A 22511-nucleotide genomic window follows, 5' to 3' on the forward strand; every position below is an offset into this window, starting at 1 on the left:
CTGGAAATGTGGTGGAGGCTGGTTCAATGGAAGCATTCAAGAGGGGCATTGGATGGTTATTTGGATAAAAATGGAGTGTGAGGTCTCATTGGCACTCATTGAGAGATTGGCACTCAGTAACGAAGCTCATTTGAAGAGCCTTTTCAGGCAGGATTGGGGCTTCCTTCTGTCATGTACCAATTTGATGACTCTGGGAAATTTGTTTATCTGAACCTTGGTTCAACATGGAGACAGGTTTGGGGATGATGCCTGTGACAGTCCAATAGCTTGTTACTGCCCACTTAGGGATGTCTGTGCTGGAGAAGAGAAGACATGAAAGCAAATTCTGGATGCTGTACATTGAAAAGAGCATTATTTCATGCCAGTCCAAAGTAATGCTTGAGTTTGGAATCTGGGATTTTCACTTGCCTCATGTCCTTAATTTTTGTGACTTCTGCGTTGAGGCGGGTGAGTTGTACCTTCAGTATCCAGAGTGTCACAGCAAACAGCGTCATATTAAACTGCAGGGTAAACAGAGCTGATAAAAATCATTTTAAGCATTGAAACATCTTAAGCCATCTATGGCCTGCATATATCAAGTCCAGTTTGTCTTCCTGTGCCCACAGCCAAAGACCTTGGGAGTGCTGACGAAAGAAATGATGGAGATGCAAAATAGATGTGAATAGTAGAAAGCAGGTCAGCTCTGCTGAGAGCCGTAGAGACCTGGTCGGGGGTGTTGGGTGGGGTTAGAAAGGTGTCATCAAAATGGGACACAGCATTCCTGAAATTAGAATCCCTAAAGTGCAAAAAGAGGCTATTTGTCCATTGGATCTGTGCCAACCCTCTGAAGAGCATCCCATGCAGACCCAGTTCCCCCACTCCATACCCGTACCCCCACATTTTTCTCATGGTTAATCCCTGAACACTATAGACAATTTAGCATGGCCAATTTGCCTAACCTGCGCATCTTTGGACTGTGGGAGGAAACCGGAGCACCCACAGGAAACCCACATGGACACAGGGAGTTTGTGCAAACTTCGCATAGTCATCCGAGAGTGGAATCGAACTCAGACCCTTGGTGCTGTGAGGCACCGCTGAGCCACTGTGCAGGCCATTATATCAAGTATTTTAGGATGCCTTCCAGTGTGGATGGTCCAAGTTGTGTGAAAGAATAAGATTAAACTTCAGTAGAATATGATGCTGTACCCTGAGGCAGGCCAAGTGGACAATTTGGAGGCCTGTGCCACTGTTTCACTTGCAAATGCCATCTCCAACCCTGACTCTAGAACACCCTTGGCTTCAGTCAAACAATGCGCCAGTACAAATGCTGAGAAATGTTACCACACTAATCTTCTCCCTCCCTTCACTCTAAGATAGGAGTGCAGTTTTGAATGATGGCTTTGTTGATAAAGCCATGCTTCCTTTCCTTAAAGGTCCATAAGAATGGAAGATGTAGAACAGAAGTAGGCAATTAACCCCATGCCGTCTACTTTGCTACTCAATGAAATAATGGCTGATTTGCTCATACTCCCTATGGCTCTTCTTTAACTTGGGAACACAAGGAGAGAGGCAGGCTATTCAAGTCCTCAGATTCACAGGGAATCTCCTACCACTTATCATTTGCAAGTGTTGGAAGGATCTGCCAACTTGTTTGGCGATTGAATATACATACCTTCCTTGGGCCGCAAATTCTGAGTGGGACCCAAACTGAGAGCAGGCTCAAAGGCAGGGACATTACCCACTGAATATGAAATGGGCATTCGAGAGAGGGGGAGCACTTAAATATTCTCCAATATTGAGATAATAACATAGTTACCAGAATTATCAAGCAGACTGGGCCAAGAAAACTCCAGATTAATCCATTCTCAGTCGTCAGCCAGCAACTAGAATGTAAGAGAGACAGAAAAACGAAATAGTTAGGGACATCACTGGGACCCTCTTCATCTTCCTACCTCACTCATTCCTCATATGGTCGCCCATTAGCTTTATCCTTTAAATATCTTATAAAGTCTTTCTGTGTTATGATGCATTACTGCTTAGGGCTATGTGAAAAAAAACCCCAGAAATAAAACTCAATTATCTAAACTTTCTATTATGTTATGGATACCACCTATAAAATGGATGTCTACTGTATTCCTGAGTGACCATACAGAGGCGCACTGTGAATGTCTGTGATAAGTTCCCAAGCAAAGTGAGCAGCACTTTTACATTTGTTCATCAGATCTGAACAAGTATAGTCCATCTAGAATTGCACAGAAAGATGGTTTAATGATGAAGCCCTGTCCACAGTATCCATCGTTTTTATCTGCCTTTGTATATTTATGTATCTGAGGGAAAGCTGATAAAGGACACACAGCTTTATCGTAGAAACCCTACAGTGTGGAAACAGGCTGTACGGCCCAACAAGTCCACACCGACCCTCCGAACAGTAATCCACCCAGACCTATTCCCCTATTCCTATTACTTTAGATTTACCCCCGACTCATGCAACTAACCCTCACATCCCTGAGCACTATGGGACAATTTATCATGGCCAATTCACCTAACTTGCACATCTTTGGACTGTGGGAGGAAACCAGAGCACCCGGAGGAAACTTATTGAGACTCGGGGAGAATGTGTAAACTCCACACAGACAGTCGACCGAGAGTAGAATTGAATTTGGGTCCCTGGCAGTGTGAGGCAGCAGTGCTGAACACTAAAGTGCCTGGCTACTTTATACAGTAAAGCTTTATGCCATGGGTTCATAACTATAAAATGTAACATAGAAACATAGAACATAGGAACAAGAGTAGGCCATTTGGTCATTTGAGTCTAGTCCGACCATTCAGTACAATCATGGTTGATCATCCAACTCAGTCCCCTGTTCCTGTTTTCTCCTCATGCCCTTTGATCCCTCTACTCTTTATACCAAACTTCTTCTTGAAACCATTCAATATTTTGGCCTCAATCACTTTCTGTGGCAAAGAATTCCAGAGGTTCATCACTCTCTGGATAAAGACATTTTTCCTCATCTCAATCCTAAATGGGCAACCCTTAGACTCTGACCCCTAGTTCTGGTCTTTCCAATCATCAGGAACACCCTTCCTGTGTTTACCCTGTCTATTCCCATTAAAATGTTGTAGGATTAGAGGGAAACTCCCCCCTCTAAATTTCATCCTAACTGATCCAGACTCTCTTCTTTTGTCTTGCCATTCCAGAAACTAGCCTGGTAAGTCTTCGCTGACCTCCTTCCGTAGCCAGTACATCATTCCTCAGAGAAGGAGTCGAAAACTGCACACAATATTCCAGGTACCACCAAGACCCTGTACAATTGTAGCAAGATATCCCTGTCCCTGTACCGGAATCCTCTCACTGTGAAGACCAACATACCATTTCCCTTCTCCACCTCCTGCTGCCCCTGCAATGCTCCCTTTCAGTGACTGGTGTACAAGGAGACCCAGCTCTCACTGCACTGCCCCCTTTCCCAATCTATCATCGTCAGATAATAATCTGTTTCTGTAGCTTGAGTCTATCTATTTGTAATAAAAAGTAATTTGTGTTAAGTACAGTGCTCCCTTGTCAACCTGGGTTGGAACTTGGGTAAATAGGGAGAGTCTTGTTTGCATGTAACATTCTGGGAATAGCAAGGATCTGCTGCTCTTTTCTGCACATTCAGACATTACTTACTAGCGTTGTGTCCCGTAACCAGTTGGATACGTTGCTGCAGAAACAGTGACGATTACAGCTGGCACTCCATATCCAAAGGGATACATAAACCATGGCAGCACTTTATGGGCGCAAGAGTTGTTGATTTTCTGGAGGTTCCTGACCATGAGGTGAAGGTGAATTCCTTCCACACACATCCAAGCGAAGGCTGCCAGGAAAAGGTAGTGCAAACATCCCGTGATGACTGCACATACAACCTGGAACAAAGGACATGGGTTGAGTCTCAGCCGCACATGACGTCTATCCTTAACCTGCCTCGACATGTCTGTCTTTTCTGCTTGTAAAACAATCCTGAGGACGTGGGCAGCATTGACATGTATTGTCCATCCCTGGTTGCCCTTCAGAAGGTGAGCTGCCACCTTCAACATCTGCAGCATGTACAGTAAAAGTAAACCCACGGTGCTCTTAGATAGAGGGTCCCAAATTTTGAGAATGACAGAATGGGCTAATTGTAAAAAAAAACATTTTTCTTTGTCATTTCTGTATTCTTAATTATGGACTGAACTGGGGAAAGAACTGTTTTAAAAACCCAAGGATTGCTGCATGCTTTGAAAGCAGGTAACCTGACCCTCATTGCAAGCACTGTTTACACAGCTATTGGCTCCAGCAGTAGTTCATAGAATCCGTACAGTGTGGAAACAGGCCCTTTGGCCCAACAAGTCCACACTGACTCTCCAAAGTGTAACCCAACCAAACTCATTCCCCTTACCCTTCATTTAACCCCTGACTAATGCACCTAATCTACACAACCCTGAAAACTATGGGCAATTTAGCACAGCAATTCACCTTAACCTGCACATCTTTGGACAGTGAGAGGAAACCAGAGCACCCAGAGGAAACCTCACGCAGACACTGAGAGAATGTGCAAACTCCACACAGTTGCCTGAGGCTGGGATTGAACTCAGGTCCCTGGTGCTGTGAAGCAGCGGTGCTAACCACTGAGCCACCATGCCACCCGTTGAAATCCCATTTGCAGATGAGCTGGAGCCAAAGCGTTGTGTCCAAATGGAGATTTGGTTAGCCACAAGCAGGTTTATGGACTAGTGGCCAGCTATCGATTACAAACAGCTTCTACCTGCCAACACGGTGTAATTGGTTCCCAAGTAGCTGAACTACTTGGAGCTGTCAATAAGATACAGAGAAGGCCTCAGACTCCACCAGCTCAGGAGCTCTCAATTCTCTGCAGTAAAAGCCACTTTAAGCCTGAAAATAACCGGTTATTTTCCTCCAGCAGTTGCTATAAATTGTGATCTTTGAATTAGTAAGTCAGAGCCATCCTGTGCCTCTTGCAAACCAGTGGAAGCATCGGGGGAAGGAAGACTGAGAAGGTATGTTCTAACCAGCACAAGGAACATCTCAGCAAATCCTGTGAACAGGGACCACTGAACTATTTTCCTAGTCTACCCATAACACTGTTTCTTAAATCATCTGTGTGTGTGTGTGTGCGTGTGATGTGTAACTAGAAGAGTTACACTCTTTTCTTATTATGCTGATGGTTTGTAGCTGTTACCTGTAGTTATTGAGATTTACTAGAATGTTGACTGGCAATGGAGGGAAGGTCTGATGAGAAAAGGCTGAGGGTGTTGAGTCTGTTTTTTTGTTAGAGAAGAAGAATGTTGAGGGGTGACTTAATTGAGACATATAAGATAATCAGAGGGTTAGATAGGGTGGACAGTGAGAGCCTTTTTCCTCGGATAGTGATGGCTAACACGAGGGGATGTAGCTTTAAATTGAGGGGTGATAAATACAGGATAGATGTCAGAGGTAGTTTCTTTACTCAGAGAGTAGTAGGGGTAGGGAATGCCCTGCCTGCAACAGGAGTAGACTCGCCAACTTTAAGGGCATTTAAATGGTCATTGGATAAACACATGGATGAAAATGTAATAGTGTAAGCTAGATGGGCTTCAGATTGGTTCCACAGATCAGTGCAACATCGGGGGCTGAAGGGCCTGTACTGTGCTGTAATGTTCTATGTTCTATTTGTAATAACTAGTGATTCTTGTTCAGTTCAGAAATTTATTCTGTGTTTTCTATCAAGCTGGGTCTAACAGACAGGGTAATTGAGGAATTCTGTATCCTATTTAAAATCTTTATCACAACTTAGGGAATAACAGGGCTTGATTTCCGGCATGCCACCTCGGTGAGGTGTAACATTATACATGCCATGTGACTTGGGGCCAAACCTGGGGAGTGTGTGAGCAGTGTTCCCATGCTCAATGCCATTCTCCTTCCAGGTGGTAAGTTTAGCAGATACTGTTACAAAGTTGCTGTAAGGCATTACATAGACGGTATACAGTGCAGCCAGTGTATATTTGACATGGGGTATAGGATACCAACTGAATAGATTATCTTGTCCTGGTGATGCCAAGCTTCTTGAGTGTTGTTGGAAGTGCATCCATCTGAATGGAGGTGCAAGACAGTCTTTGCGAAGTTAGGAGACATGTCAATCACTAGGGAATAGCAGATGTAAATGAGGGCCCTGCAACTGGGCTGCAATCCTTCAATAATATGAGCCAGAGCTAAAAATGCGTTGCTGGAAAAGCGCAGCAGATCAGGCAGCATCCAAGGAGCAGGAGAATCTACGTTTCGGGCATGAGCCCTTCTTCAGGAAGGGCTCATGCTCGAAACGTCGATTCCCCTGCTCCTTAGATGCTGCCTGACCTGCTGCGCTTTTCCAGCAACACATCTTCAGCTCTGATCTCCAGCATCTGCAGTCCTCACTTTCTCCAATAATATGAGCCAGCCTAGCTCATGTACTCAAGTTCTGGTGTGAAGAAATCCCTCAATCAAAGACAAGACCACTACTGACTGAACCTAACAAGAATGCATTCACAGTATATGTAGAATAAGTTGGAAGTAAACTTGTAAAGGTGGAACTATGCTGAATTCCTTTCTCCTTTATGGAATGTGGACATCAATGGCAAGGTCAGAATTGGTTGTCCATCCTGAATTGCACCAGCATTGAATGGCTTGCTATACTACCTCAGATGATGGTTCACAGTCAACAAGTAGGCCAGTCCAGGTAAGGACTACAGATATCCTACCTGAGAGGACCTCAGTGAACCAGGTGGGGTTATATGACTATTGCTGAGTGCTTCATGATGGTCATTACTGAAATTATTTTTTTCTTTAAATTCCAGAGGTTTATTAATTTGAATTCAAGTTACATCAGCTGCCATTGTGGTATTTGAACCTTTGTTGCCAGTTTTTACTCACCACTTCCTTTTCACTTAAGGTGCCTCAGTTCCAATAGAGGGCACCCCCACTGATCTTGGCTCAATCCCCTTCCAGCTGTCTTTGTAAAGGAAGGCTACCATCCTACATCCAGTCAGCACTGAATGAACTGGAAATGTTTAGAATGGTTTAGGAGGGTAGTGGTGGTTGAGGTGGGGATAGAAGGGTGTGGTTGTGAACCTTGAAATTTGCTCACCTTGTTGCTGGTTTTGTGAATGCCCACCAGGAAAAGTAGCTCAGCCAGAAACAGGGTGATGCACAGGTTGATGTGGATGGTGTGGTTGTGGCTGGTAACTTGGGTGCAGAACCGAAACGTGATGATAGTGAAGCCCAGGCATATCAGTGACAAGCTGATCCCAACCAGCGTGATGATACTGAGGTTCCAATCCAAGTGACCATCCTCCTAAATGAGTAGAACACAAATCATAACCACCTTCCAGAAATGCAACTGAAACTAAGACTTTGCTCTCTTCCCTCCTCTGCTGGTAGCACTACTTCCCTGTTGCAATACAGACACATTTTGTACCTTCTTTTAATGGCTATGTGATTAGCAGGACATGTGATAATGGCATTTCTCTTGCTGTCAGTTTTGACTCTATCCTCAGGTCCTTACCTTCTAGGTCACTGAGAAATCGAATTGACAGCATTGAAGGATATCGACTTCCCAAGGAAAATCTTTGCTGAGGCATGAGTCTTGCTCCAGTGGGTCAGGCCACTAGTTATGGGCTATCCCTACTTGCCCTTGAGAAGGTGGTCCTGTTCTTGAGCCACTGCAGTCCTTACAGTCCAGGTACCCCCAGAGTGCTGTCAGGGAGGGAGTTGCACATTTGTGAAGGAATAGCCAATATGTGTGCTAGCTGGGAACTTGGACATGATGGTGTTCCCATGGCCTTAGAGATTGTGAAGAGTTTGGTGTCTATGTTCCATGTGAGCTTTCTCTACATCTACCATCAAGTGCAATAGCCCTCATTCTGGAAGGAGAGAGGTAAAACAGCTCTTGCTTTGGGAAGAGGTAAAATTGGGAATGAAGAGGTACATGGTGAAGCTATGGAACAAGTCTTAGCTCTGTGAACTGTAATGTGGGGATTGGGTCGTATAATTGGATCCAAGAACCCTGCACTTACAGCTTGAATTGTAGCTCAGAGACTGACCAGGGAAGAGCTAGGTCTAATTTCAGATCCATGTTGAGAGACCTAGCTTTGACCAATACTGGAGGTAGGCAGTTCAGAATAGTCTCAGTGTCCTTGGACTAGACATAAAGGTAACACTCCCCCCCCCCAACACTTTGTCATAGATTTCTAGAGTTGTAAAACACAGAAACAGACTCTTCAGTCTAACTGAAAAATGTGTTTCTGGAAAAGCGCAGCAGGTCAGGCAGCATCAAAGGAGCAGAAGAATCAACATTTCGGGCATAAGCCCTTCTTCAGGAAGGCTTATGCCCGAAACCTTGATTCTCCTGCTCCTTGGATGCTGCCTGACCTGCTGCACTTTTCCAGCAACACATTTTTCAGCTCTGATCTCCAGCATCTGCAGTCCTCACTTTCTCTTCAGTCTAACTCCATGCCGACCAGATATCATAAATTAATCTAGTCCCATTTGTTAGCATTTGTCCCATATCCCTCTTCCTATTCATACGTCCATCCAGATGCCTTCTAAAAGTTGTGATTGCACCAGCATCCACCACTTCCTCTGGCAGCTCATCCCTTACATGCACCATCTCCTTCATGATAAAATTGCGCCTTCGGTCCCTTTCAAATCTTTCTCCCTCACCTTAAACCTATGCTCTCTAGTTTTGGATTCCTCTACCCCGGGAAAAACCTTGACTATTCACCCAAACCATGCCCGTTATGCTTTTATAAACCTCTATAAGGTCACCCCTCAGCCTCCGACGCTCCAGGGAAAACAGCCCCAGCCTGTTCAACCTCTCCCTGTAGCTCAAATCCTCCAACCCTGGCAACCTTCCTGCAAATCTTTTCAGAACTCTTTTGAGTTTAGCAACATTTCTCCGACAGCAGGGAGACCAGAACTGAACATAATCTTCCAAAGGCGGCCCGAATAATGTCATTTCTCGAGAGCTTGATCTCCAGTCACTTTGTACCTCCACAGCTGTCATGAGAACGGCAAAGCTGGACAGATGTTGGCAGCCACACACTGTGTGGGTCTTGTTTGAAGCAATCATGACACATCCCTCAGGCGACCAGTGACTTCTGCCCTCCATGTGGTTCCAGTAAACGCATGCCAGCCACCCATCAGTTCTCTGTGTGAGACAGGAGTTTACAACAGGAACTTGCATGAATTTGAATGGCGCCTTTAGTGTAGTCAAACACTTCCCAAGAACACCATCGATCAAGATCTGACTCTGAGCTATATAGTGAGAGATTGGGAAAGTCTGGCTAAAGCAAGTTTATAAAGGAGAATGCTCTGGAGGGGTAGAGAGGTTGAGAAAGGGTATCTTGGAGCTTAAAGTCTAGACAGAATGGCAGGACGTGAAGAGGAATTTTGTGGTAAACTTGCGTTTACACAGAGGGTGGTGGAGGTTTGGAATGCACTTCTGATAGCTTTGGCAAATAGAATTAAGGAGAATCCAAAAAGTTTTCACAAATACATGAAGGACAAAAGGGTAACTAGGGAGAGAATAGAGCCCCTAAAAGATCAGCATGGTGGCCTTTGTGTGGAGCCGCAAATGAGTATTTTGCATCAGTATTTGCTGTGGAAAAGGATATGGAAGATATAGACTGTAGGGAAATAAATGGTGACATCTTGCAAAATGTCCATATTACAGAGGAGGAAGTACTGGATGTCCCCATGGGAGACTGATTAGCAAGGTTAGATCTCACGAAATACAGGGAAGAACTAGCCATTTGGATACAGAACTGGCTCAAAGGTAGAAGACAGAGGGTGGTGGTGGAGGGTTGTTTTTCAGACAGGAGGCCAGTGACCAGTGGAGTGCCACACGGATTGGTGCTGGGTCCTCTACCTTTTGTCATTTACATAAATGATTTAGATGTGAGCATAAGAGGTACAGTTAGTAAGTTTGCAGATGACACCAAAATTGGAGGTGTAGTGGACAGTGGTTACCTCAGATTACAACAGGATCTTGACCAGATGGGCCAATGGGCTGAGAAGTGGCAGATGGAGTCTAATTCAGATAAATGTGAGGTGCTGAATTTTGGGAAAGCAAATCTTAGCAGGACTTATACACTTAATGGTAAGGTCCTAAAGAATGTTGCTGAACAAAGAGACCTTGGAGTGCAGGTTCATAGTTCCTTGGAAGTAGAGTTGCAGGTAGATAGGGTAGTGAAGAAGGCGTTTGGTATGCTTTCCTTTATTGGTCAGAGTATTAAGTACAGGAGTTGGGAGGTCATGCTGTGGCTGTACAGGACATCGGTTAGGCCACTGTTGGAATATTGTGTGCAATTCTGGTCTCCTTCCTATTGGAAAGATGTTGTGAAACTTGAAAGGGTTCAGAAAAGATTTACAAGGATGTTGCCAGGGTTGGAAGATTTGAACTATAGGGAGAGGCTGAACAGGCTGGGGCTGTTTTCCCTGGAGCGTCGGAGGCTGAGGGGTGACCTTATAGAGGTTGACAAAATTATGAGGGGCATGGGTAGGGTAAATAGGCAAAGTCTTTTCCTTGGGGTGTGGGAGTTCAGAATTAGAGGGCATAGGTTTAGGGTGAGAGGGGAAAGATATAAAACAGACCTATGGGGCAACATTTTCACACAGAGAGTGGTACGTGTATGGAATGAGCTGCCAGAGGAAGTGGTGGAGGCTGGTACAATTGCAGCATTTAAGAGGCATTTGGATGGGTATATGAATAGGAAGGGTTTGGAGGGATATCGGCTGGGTGCTGGCAGGTGGGACTAGATTGGGTTGGGATATCTGGTTGGCATGGACAGGTTGGACCGAAGGGTCTGTTTCCATGCTGTACAACTCTATGACTCTATAAACGTCACAACCTTTTAAAAGAAATGGGTGAGCACTTGAAGAGTCATAGCATTCAAGGCTATAGATCTCATGTGGGAAATGGGATTAGTGTCGATATTGGTGCAGACCTGGTCGGCCAAAGGGCCTTTTCTGTGCTGTATGAGTCTATCACTGTATGATCTTATGACATGTAAGTGGTGGCACGTAGAAAATGGATTGAGGGAGGGGAAATTACTTCAGGAGTCAGGATTGGAACTTTGTATTTACAGAATTGTATTTGCAGGTACATTCTATTTTGTTCAAAAAGCACACAATCTGTAGGCAGTTAATTTTTTTTAAAATCCATGTGACATTCTATAAATTACTACTTTGGAAGTAGAACCAGTCTCAGTCAAGATTGGAATACAAACAGACTCTAATCTCATACCTTTAATGCATTGTTTGAGCTGAGATGTCACTTTTTTATATAAAACCTTAAGTTACCTTGGGAAGGTGACTTGAAAGAAGTTCTGGGATTTACATATTAATGAATTGAAACCTGCAACCCATTCTAAAAGATGAAAGACAAAACAGCAATCTAGGGTTTGTTCAATATATTGCATCAGTTGTATGACACTGCGATCTTTTGCTGTAAATATTGCATCTTATGATCCTACTCCACTAACTACCTGATGAAGGAGCATTGCTCTGAAAGCTTATACTTCCACATAAACCTGTTGGACTATAAGCTGGTGTCATGAGATTTTTAGAATTGGAGGAGACAGCTGGTAATGTCATTGGACTAACTGATTGGCCTGGGGACCTGGGGTCCTGCATGGCAGTACTGAAATTTGAATTAAATAAAAAATGAATTTGGAATTAAAAGCCATCTTGATGGAAAATATGCAACCACTGTCACTTGTTGTTGGAATCCATCTGGTTCACTGATGCCTGTTAGGGAAGGAAATCTTCCATGCTTAACCGATCTGGCCTACATCTGTCTCTAAACCTACAGCCAAGTGGTTGTCTGCCTTCTGGGAACTTGAGGGTTCGGTCAGTGACATGCTACATCCCGTGAACGAATGATAAAGAAACATTTGAAAGAAAGAACAGAATTTGGTGGATTACAGACATAGAGGGAGGACAAAGATGTAGACAGATTGGAAAACAAGGTTGAGAATTTTAAAATGGAGGTGTTGCTGGATTGGTTGGGGTACAGCGAGCACACGGATAATGGAGTGAGTTAGGATATCGGCAGCAGAAGTGTGAATGAGCTCCCATCGCACCAGTAAACTATTACGTCACTAGTTATCTTTAATCCCTTTGACATAAGGCACCATTTATTCTGCACTCTGGGCCAATGAGTAGTTGCAACCCCTCAGACCTTTTTATGTTTCAGTGTGATGTTGACTCTTTCACGGAGTTCGTAACGCCTGTGGTTTCCAATTGTGGCCGACACCACTCCCGAGATCAACTGGTAAGGCCTTGTCCTTTCATTCTCAATGAAATGCCCACTCTGGAGGAAATTCAGTCGGTCATACGAGATGAAAGCAATGGCAATGGACCCTGTCCAGGTATTTGTCAGAAAATACAATGCAAATTAGCTCACCTCGAATACCTGCAAGAATAACGAGCAACCTACTGACTACAGGATATGATTTACACTCCAGCGGGTAGTATTTGTGTCTTTTGAGGATATTAAAGGTATCAAGGGATATGGGAATAGTACAAAAAAATGGCATTGAGGGGGAAAGTTAGCCTTGATAGGGCCGATGGGCTGAATGATCTACTGGTGCTCTGAATTCTGTTACATTAGAAGGCAGTGATTTCAAGTCCTACTCCAGAGACTTGAGTGTAAGACCCACTGAGGAGGTGCTGCACTGTCAGATGTGCAAAAAGGTGTTAACTGGATCTTCAGTCCTCTGGAGATGTAAGATCCCACAGCACAGATTTGAAGAACAGCAGGGCAGTCTGTTTCCCCTGGCATCCTGACCAATGTTTATCACTCAGTATCGCTAAAGTAGACTATCTGATTGCTGTCTGATTCCTGTTAGTCGCATAGAGTCTGACTGTCGTGTTTCCTACATTACAATAACCCATGACTGCATTATGAAGTCTGTGACATTGTCAGGTCACAAATGGTGCTAAATCAATGCAAGATTTTTAACCTTGAATGCAAGGGGCTAACATCATTCTCATTGAAATATTGACAAAGCTGATAGCTCCACCAGCCCTAGGTCGATCAAAACAGGCAAATAGAAAACATTGCCCGAATAAATGAAACCTCACCACCTGTTTCTCCCTCTGTGACCGTCCGTGAATAAGCATCCATTGTGTTTCCCTTCGCGTGGAGAGTTATTTTGTCAGGTATTTTTGAATGGTCCTGCATTTGGATGATGCGAACATCAAAACCTACAAGTTAAACACAAAGCACATTGATCTGGTCAGTAATAAATGTGATAAACTCCTCTGTTTGTGTCTGTGGGTGATGTGTTCCACAATTGGGTCATCTCCTGGCTGCCCTGACAGTTTTATAAGAAGAGAGGCCATGTTGTGTACTCCTGCTGGCCTAGCTTTTACAACCTGGTAATTAATTCACAGCAGCATGGTGGTTAGCACTGTTGCCTCACAGCGCCAGGGACCTGGGTTTGACACCAGCCTCGGGTGACTGTATGTGTGGAGCTTGCACATTTTCTGCCGTGCAGGTTATGGTGGTTTGGCCAAGCCGGTGTGTGGGGTTTGAGGGAAGGACATGGGAGTAAAATTGTTGAACTCAGTGTTGAGTCTGGAAGGTTGGAGTGTTCCCAAGCAGAAAATAAGGTGCTGTTCAACTATTTTAGGACTTGAGCACCTTCTCCCATGTTCTTATCCAAACCTCCACATACGTCAGGCCTTGTCATAACACGTCGAGAGGGTCGTGCTGGAAAAGCACAGCAGGTCAGGCAGCATCTGAGGAGCAGAAATTCCTGATGAAAGGCTTTCACCGAAATGTTGATTCTCCTGCTCCTCGGATGCTGGCTGACCTGCTGTGCTTTTCCAGCACCACATTCTCGACGCTAATCTCCAACATCTGCAATCCTCACTTTCGCCTTTTCATAACATGGGCTGCTACCACACACTATCCATTGTCAGCCATTAATGGTCCCCATTAGCAGCTATTCATTCTCCCAGGCTGACTTTTACCCAGAACTTTGTCTGTTTTTCTCTCTCTCTCTCTGGGCTCCATTTTCACTGATTGTTTACTCTTCCCCCTTACCGTCCCAGCCTATTATTGGATCATTCTGACCATTTCCCACTTATAGGCAGTTCTAAAGAAGGATCATTGGACCCGAAACATTAACTCTGCTTTTGTCTCCACAGATTCTGCCAGATAGGCTGAGCTTTTCCAGCAACTTCTGTTTTTGTTTTGGACTTCCAGCATCTGCAGTTCTTTCACTTTTTTTGGCTATTGTTTTAGAGATATTGGCTGAGGGAAACATACATTCACTGGACTTGCTTCAAGGGCCTGTACGGTGGAAAGAGATTGATTGGGTTGGACCTACACTCGCTTGAGGTTAGAAGAGTGAGAAATGGTTGTATTGACAAATATACCATTCTTTAGGTGGAGGGACAGGTAGTGTTGTGAAAGCAAGGAGGGTGTAGAAGGCCTTATACAGGTTAGTCAAATGGGCATGAAGTGGGAGATGGAATTTAATGTGGGAAGTTCTGAAATTATACATTTTGGCAGGAAGAATAGAGGCATAGACTATTTTCTAAATGGAAAAAGGCTTTGGAAATCTGAAGTGCAAAGGGACTTGGGAGTTCTAGTTCAGAATTCTCTTCTGGTTGATATACAGGTTCAGTTGCTGATTAGGAAGGCAAATGCAACGTTAGCTTGCATTTCAAGAGGGCTGGAAAACAAGAGCGGGAATGTACAGCTATGGGTGTGTAAGGCTCTGGTCAGACTGCATATGGAATATTGTAAGCAGCTTTGTACCCCATATCTAAGGAAGGATGTAGTGGAATTGGGGAGGGCCCAGATGAGATATATAAGAATGATCGCAGGGACAATGGGCTTGTCATATGAGGTGTGGTTGGTGACTCTGGATCTTAATTCAATGGAGTTAGAAGAGTGAGTGGGATCTGATTGAAACTTACAGAATACTGAGAAGCCTAGATACAGTGGATGTGATGAAGATGTTTCCAATAGTAGGAGAGACTAGGATCCAAGGGCACAGCCTCAGTGAAGGGATGATCCTTTAAAAGTGAGATAAGGAGGAATTTCTTCAGCCAGAGGGTGGCGAATCTCTGGAACTCACTGCCACAGAAGGCTGTGGAGGCCAAATCATTGAGTGTAATTAAGACAGAGAGAGATGGATAGGCTCTTGATTAGTAAGGGGATCAAGGGTCACAGGGAGAACACAGGAGAGTGAGGTTGAGAAACATATCAGGCATGATTGAATAGTGGAGCAGACCTGATGCGCTGAATGGCCTAAAGCTGCTCCTACATCTTATGGTTCGGAGTTTGACAGGGTAGACACTGACAGGTTGTTTCTACAGGCTGACCAAGCTAGAACACAGGGATGCAGTCTCAAAGTAAGGTGTTGTCAATTTGCGATGAAGATGAGGTCGAACCTTTTCACACAAACTACAGCCACAAAGTCAAAGAGTCACACAGCATTGAAGCAGACCCTTTGGTCCAACTCATCCATGCTGACCAAGTTTCCCAGACTGGAGAGTTGTAAGGATATGCTGAATAGGCTGATACCTTTTTCACTGGAGTCTAGGAGGTTGAGGGGTGACCTTACAGAGGTTTATAAAATCATGAGGGAGATATATGAAGTGGATAGCAAAGGTCTTTTCCCTTAGGAGGGGGTGTTTAATAATAGGGGGCATATTTGTAAGGCAAGAGGAGAAAGATTTAAAAGGGACCTGAGGGGTAACTTTTTCTCACAGATGGTGGTTCATATGTGGGATGAACTGCTAGAAGAAGTGATAGATGCAGGTACAGTTACAATATTTAAAAGACCTTTGGATAGGTATATGGACAGGAAAGGTTTGGATGGATATGGGCCAAAGACAGGCAAGTGGGACTAGTTTAGTTTGGAAAACTTGGATCTTCACAGTTCTCTACCATAGAAGATCTTGGGTGCTCAGTCATTGAGCATGTTCAAGACAGATGACATTAGGTACTGAGGGAATCAAGGAACGTGGGTACAGTGTGGGAAGATGGCACTAAGGTGGAACAAGAACCATACTCCTGTTGAATGGTGGAACAGGCTCGAAGATTCAAGCTGATATCTCCTGTGTTCTTTTATAAGGTACTGGAGAGAATCTGTCAGCTCTGCCTCAATAAGAGATAAGAAATAGAAGCAGGAATAAACCACTCGGTCCATTGAGCCTTCTCCACCATTCAACACAACCATAGCTGGTTTACTGCTTCAATTCCAACTTCCCAACCACTCTCCTTATCCGTGGTTTTGTGATCCTGGGTCTTGTACAGTGAGTTATGACCAGAACCACCTTTATTACACTAAAACGTAGCTGTGAAGATATTGCAATGTTTCCATTGTGCAGTCAGTACTTCTATAACGCAAGGGTTGCATTCTTGTGCAACCCTGCATTACAGAAAATCACTCTTTAGAAACAGCACTTAAAACTGTGATACAATCAACACACGTTTTAAAAGTTTTAAATAGTGTCCCCAATTTGTCAATCACAATACAGCCAATTTGCAATGATGAAACGTGCGTTATAACAGAATGACCTGTACCTAAATATGGCGTTGTTACGTTCTTGGTTTTTTGGCCAGGTGAGGCCAAAGCAGCACCTAGGGTGAAACTTTCCATGGCATTCAAGAACAATGAGGTTGACTGTAGTTGATTTTCATCATCCACTTTCTCCAGCTTGGAACTATCATTGAAGAATTTGTTTCCAAAGCTCATGACATTCTGTGAATGAGATGTAATTATCATTTTATAACACCAGTTTTCTCTCTGTGTGCCTTTCATGAAAACCTCAGTATAAGTATACACTGCCCTGCTAGGTAAGTAGTTCAAGTTTCTCCTGAGAGCCATTCCATTTGAGTTTGTTCTTGGTGAGGACTGTTATACTTTTCTGAGCTACGTTGTGGGACAGAAGGAGGCTATTTAGCCCTTCATGTCCGCGCATAGCCTCTTAGCTTTTGTAAATTCTTTATACACCTTCAGTTAATCAACACCCATTCACAATGTAACGTTGATTCTTGGCCTGCACACTGGCAGACTCTGGGGAATCAGCACCAATTTGGCTATCTAGGCCAACTTAACAATTCCATCACCAAACAAGTTGAGGAAGCCATTTTGGGCCATTGCCTCTTCAGTGATGCCCCTCAGTTTTAATGACCAATGGGGCAATACTTGAAAGAACTGAGATATATCCAATGGATACTTTGGAGAGGATCCTGAACTACAACTAAATGATCAAACCTTCTTCCGAAGGGCTATGGTTACTGCTTTGACAAGAAAGGGCTGAAGGGAGGACCTAACTATAGCTTTTAAACTTATGAGATGGTCTGGATAAAGTGACTAGGAAAGGCCTGTTCCGCTTGCTCCGGGGTACATTATTAGGAGGAATTAGGAGGCAAGACGTAAAAGGTTTAAGGGAGATTCGGTGGGAATTGTTTTCAGGCAGGGGGTGGTGACCTGGAATCTGTTGCCTGACTCATAGAGTCATAGAGTTGTACAGTATAGAAACAGATCCTTCGGTCCAACTTGTCCATGCCGACCAGATACCCTAAATTAATCTAGTTCCATTTGCCAGAATTTGGCCCATATCCCTCTAAATCCTTATTCATTTATCCATACAGATGCCTTTTAAATATTGAAATTATATAAGCATCCCCACTTCCTCTGGCAACTCATTCTATTCGTGCACCACCCTCTGCATGGAAAAGTTGCCCTTAGGTCCCTTTTAAATCTTGCCCCTCTTACTTTAAACCTAGTTTTAGACTCCCCCACCCCAGGGAGAAGACCTTGACTGTTCCATCCTATCCATGCTCTGGATTAGTGGTGCTGGAAGAGCACAGCAGTTCAGGCAGCATCCGAGGAGCAGTAAAATCGGCGTTTTGGGCAAAAGCCCTTCATCAGGAATACCATCCTAACCATGCCCATCATGATTTTATAAACCCCTGTAAAGTCATCTCTCAGCCTCCGATGCTCCAGGGAAAACAGCCCCAGCCTATTCAGCTCCTCCCTATAGCTCAAACCCTCCAGCTCTGGCAACATCCTTGTAAATCCTTTCTGCACCCTCTCAAATTTAATAACATCTTTGCTACAGCAGAGAGACCAGAATCGGACCAGTATTCCAAAAGTGCCCTAACCACTCTTCTGAACTCCAGTTGATATAAACCAGATTTATTGAATCTTTCATCGTGGGACAATCGCTCTGTTCCAGGAGCTGTTTTGGTGAACCTGCACTGTATCTTTGGCAATTATATCTGTCCTTGGGAAAGGAGACCTAAGCTGTGTACAATCCACATGTGGACTTAACAAAGCCCCATATAGACATATTTACTCCCATATTCAAATCATCTCTTAATAAAGACTAACTCACCAGTCAGTTTCTTTTAAATGCTTATTGAACTTGAATGTTGACTTTAGTGACTTATGAAGAAGGACACTCAATCAGAAATTCAACATTTCCCAGCCTCCCACCATTTAAGAAATATCTGATATTTCATTTGACAGTCACCAAATGCAAGACAAGATGCTCAGTTGGCCTGATCTTGGTCAATGCTAAGATTACGATGCTTTATAAACTTACTTTTAACGTGACATGGCTGTGTGCTGATCTGACAATCTCCTTATCTTGACACATGCCTTCCGCAAATGTGAGGGTTGGCTTGATGAGAGAGCAAAGTTGATCGGTCGTAGGCTTCATGACATAGTAAAAGAAAGGAATCTCAGTAAAGGTTTCATTGGGCTTGGTTCTGATCACAGCAAATGGAGCACCTTTGGCAGACAGTGGGAAGCACCCTTACAGTCAGATGGAGGGGTTCAAATCTCGCTCTAGAGATTTCTGCCCATAGTGCTGATCCTATTCGAGGAACAGCAAGGGTCCAAGCCTACACCTAATCCCCAATTTCCTAACAGAAATCCCGAAAAACAAATGATCAGGCCATTTTTCATCTCCTAGCTCTTTAAGGAAACTGTCTATCTTGTCTCCTGTTTTTGTTTCCAAGGGTTGGACTATGGATGTCCATTAGATTGCTACCATGCTTATGGACAAAGTGGTTTGCCATTGCCTCTGCTGGCTGGCTGACTGTGAGACACCCCCTGCTCTTCATATCTGCTGTCAAGCAGATTAAGATGGATTTCCAAGCTGACAATATACTTCACTGGTCACATTATGGGCTCTCCTTCCATGGCAAGGGAACCCCAGTGTGGGACTCAGACCAGGACTTTCTGCCTTGAGGTACAAGCTCTGTCAAATCCTCTTCCTGTCTGGAAATCAATTATTGCTTATTCCAGACCAAATACATTTAATCCAGAAGGCCATCGTACTTAATACGAGCAGAAGAAGTTTGTTAAAAAGACACTTTCTCTTTATCAGGGTAGATCTTCATCTTCCATGTACAGTGCCAATCAGCCAGATCAGTGGGATAAGATCCGTCCCAAACAAACACAGAAAATTCTGGAGAAACTCAGCAGGCTGGGTTGCATCTGTGGAGAGAGAAACAGTGTTAACCTTTTGAGTCTGAAACGAGTGCGAGTGGATATAGGGTCTGGGGACCTTTAAAGAGTTAGAGAGAGGTAAGGTCATGGTGAGCAATGGAAGTGGGGAGAAGGGTATTGAAATTGAAATGCTGGCTCATTGCAAAGTCTTGTGTTGCTCATTGCATATTCTAGAAATAATTAATTATAGAATCATCCATCAGAGAAAGGGACATTCAGTCCATAGTGCCTGTGTCAGTTAGTTCCACTTCTTCCTGCTCTTTATCCTGGTGAAAATTACTTTTGAATTTGCTTCCATTATCCTTCCTGATCAAAATCAAAAGACATTGGTGCAGGAGCAGGTCATTCAGCCCATTGAGTCTGCTCCGACATTCAATGAGACTGTAGTGATTGTAACAATGTCCTCCATGTGTATCTCATAGAATATGAGTTCCCTGATTGGGATTGTGAATCTGGTTCAATCAGGGAGCCCTGGCTGACAGAGATAAACAGGAGTGTCAGGGGTTCTGTTCACTCTAGCTAGCTGGGTCAGTGTCATGTCCTAGGCGTGTTGAAAATAAAGGGTGACTTGGTGATGGGATGCTGGTCTTTTTGCCCTTTTGATTTCCCGCTTAAGTAACTCTGCTTCTGGTTAGGTCTAAAACTGTTTTGGTACATTTTCTCATTTTACCTTCAATTCCTGATTCCTCATCACTGATCTGATCATCCTCAACTCCACTTTCCGACGTTTTCCCCATGCCCCTTGATTGCTTCCCAATTTAAAATCGATCGCAGCCTCAAATATACTTAATAACGCAACAGCGACAGCCCTCTCTGGTAGAGTATTCCACAGATTGCCTCCCCTCTGACAGAAGAAATTCTTTCTCCCCTATGTCTTCAATGTTTAAGTCCTTACTCTGCCATTACTCCCTGTGGCTTTGCCAAGGATTGAAATGGATGTAGATCACTACTCAAAAAACACCTAGATTCATTTTGGAGAGTTAGGGAATTCAAGGCAAAATAAGAAGATGTACCAAAACAGTCTCAAACCTGAACAGAAGCAGAGTTACTTGAACAAGAAATCAAGAGGGCAAAAAGGGGAAATCAGAAAGCTTTGGCAAATAGATTTAAGGAGAATCCAAAGAGGCTCCATTAAGTACATTAAGGGAAAAGAAGTAACTAGGGAGAGAATAAGGTCTCTTAAATATCAATGAGGCTGTCTATATGCGGAACCATTGTTAGATGAGTGACATACTAAACAAATATTTTGCGTCAGTATTTACTGCAGTGAAGGACATGGAAGTCAGGGGACTTGGGGAAATAAATAGTGATATCTTAAAAAGCATTCATATTACAGAAGAGGAGGTGCTGGAGGTCTTAAACCACATAAGGGTAAATAAATCCCCAGAATCTGATCCCAGGTGTTTCTCAGAACTTTGTGGGAAGATACTGAAGAGACTGCTGGGCCTCTTGCTGAGATACCTGTCTCATTAACAGTCACAGGTGAGGTGCCGAAGGACTGGATGTTGGCTAACTTGGTTCCATTACTTCAGAAAGGCTGTAAAGGAAAGTGAGGGAACTATAGTCGCCAGAGACCCGGGTTCAATTCCCGCCTCAGGAGACTGACTGTGTGGAGTTTGCACGTTCTCCCCGTGTCTGCGTGGGTTTCCTCCGGGTGCTCCGTTTCCTACCACAATCCAAAGATGTGCAGGCCAGGTGAATTGGCCATGCTAAATTGCCCGTAGTGTTAGGTAAGGGGTAGATGTAGGGGTATGGGTGGGTTACGCTTCGGCGGGGCGGTGTGGACTTGTTGGGCTGAAGGGCCTGTTTCCACACTGTAAGTAATCTAATCTAATCTAATCTAATCTATAGACTGGTGAGACTTATATCAGTAGTGGGTACATTGTTAGAGGTTATTCAGAGGGATAGGATTTACATGCAATTGGAAAGCCAAGAACTAATTAGAGATAGCCAGTATGGCTTTGTCTGGAGGACTAGCGTTTCACTCAAATTTGAGTTTTTCAAGAGGTGACAGAGAAGATTGATGAAGGCAGACAGTAGACAGTAAAGCATTCATCTAGGTTCTGCATGGTAGATTGGTTAGCAAGGTTAGATCACATGGGATCCAGAGGAGGCTAGCCAATTGGACACAAAATTGGCTTGAAGATGGGAAAGAGGGAAGTGGTAGAGGGTTGCCTTTCGGACTGAAGGCCTGTGACCTGCGGTGTGCCACAAGGATCAGTGCTGGCTCTGTTGCTCGTCATCATTTATATAAATGATTTGAATGTGAATTTAGAAGGCATAGTTAGTAAGTTTGCAGATGACACCAAAATTGGAGGTGCAGTACATGGCAAAGAGGATTATCTCAGAGCACAATAAGACATTGATCAGATGGGCCAATGTGTCGAGGAATGGCAGACAGAATTTAATTTAGATAAATGCGAGGTATTGCAGTTTGGTGAGGCCTGGGGAGTGTTGCAGAACAAAGAGACCTAAGGGTGCAGGTACATAATTCCTTGAAAGTGAATCACAGGTAGACAGGGCGGTGAAGAAGATTTTTGACATACTTACCTTCATCATTTATAAAATTGAATATATGAATTGAGATATTACGTTGCAGCTGTACAAGACATTGATGAGACCACTTTTGGAAATCTACATACAATTCTGATTGCCCTTCTATAGGAAGGATGTTGTGAAACTTGAGAGGGTATAGAAAAGATTTGCAAGGATGTTGCCAGGACAAGAGGGTTTGAGCTATAGGGAGAGGCTGAATAGTCTGGGTCTTTTTTTCCCTAGACTATTGGAGGGGTGACTTTATAGAGGTTTATAAAATCATGAGGGGCATGGATAGGATAAATAGACAAGATCTTTTCCATGGAGGGGGAATCCAAACTAGAGGGCATAGGTATAAAGTGACAAGAAAAGATTTAAGAAGGAACTGAGGGGTAACCTTTTCACGCAGATGGTGGTGCGTGTATGGAATGAGCTGCCAGAGGAAGTGGTGGAGGCTG

The 22511-nt window shown here is 43.9% G+C and overlaps 1 protein-coding gene across 3 annotated transcripts in view; it reads right to left on the bottom strand.

Moving 5' to 3' along the window:
* LOC140468016 (adhesion G protein-coupled receptor E3-like) overlaps positions 1 to 22511 on the bottom strand; it is a 48063-nt gene that overhangs the window by 10078 nt on the left and 15474 nt on the right. For all 3 annotated transcript variants that reach the window (XM_072564164.1, XM_072564163.1, XM_072564162.1), the window contains 9 exons: positions 18608 to 18718; positions 16578 to 16755; positions 13115 to 13237; positions 12210 to 12391; positions 9018 to 9176; positions 7116 to 7322; positions 3647 to 3882; positions 1796 to 1862; positions 409 to 500 (listed from right to left, as the gene is read on the bottom strand). In XM_072564164.1, the coding sequence (XP_072420265.1) occupies positions 409 to 500; positions 1796 to 1862; positions 3647 to 3882; positions 7116 to 7322; positions 9018 to 9176; positions 12210 to 12391; positions 13115 to 13237; positions 16578 to 16755; positions 18608 to 18718 (1355 nt within the window). The remainder of the gene's footprint in view (positions 1 to 408; positions 501 to 1795; positions 1863 to 3646; positions 3883 to 7115; positions 7323 to 9017; positions 9177 to 12209; positions 12392 to 13114; positions 13238 to 16577; positions 16756 to 18607; positions 18719 to 22511) is intronic.

Source organism: Chiloscyllium punctatum, chromosome 46, assembly GCF_047496795.1.
Source record: "Chiloscyllium punctatum isolate Juve2018m chromosome 46, sChiPun1.3, whole genome shotgun sequence".
NCBI lineage: Eukaryota > Metazoa > Chordata > Chondrichthyes > Orectolobiformes > Hemiscylliidae > Chiloscyllium > Chiloscyllium punctatum.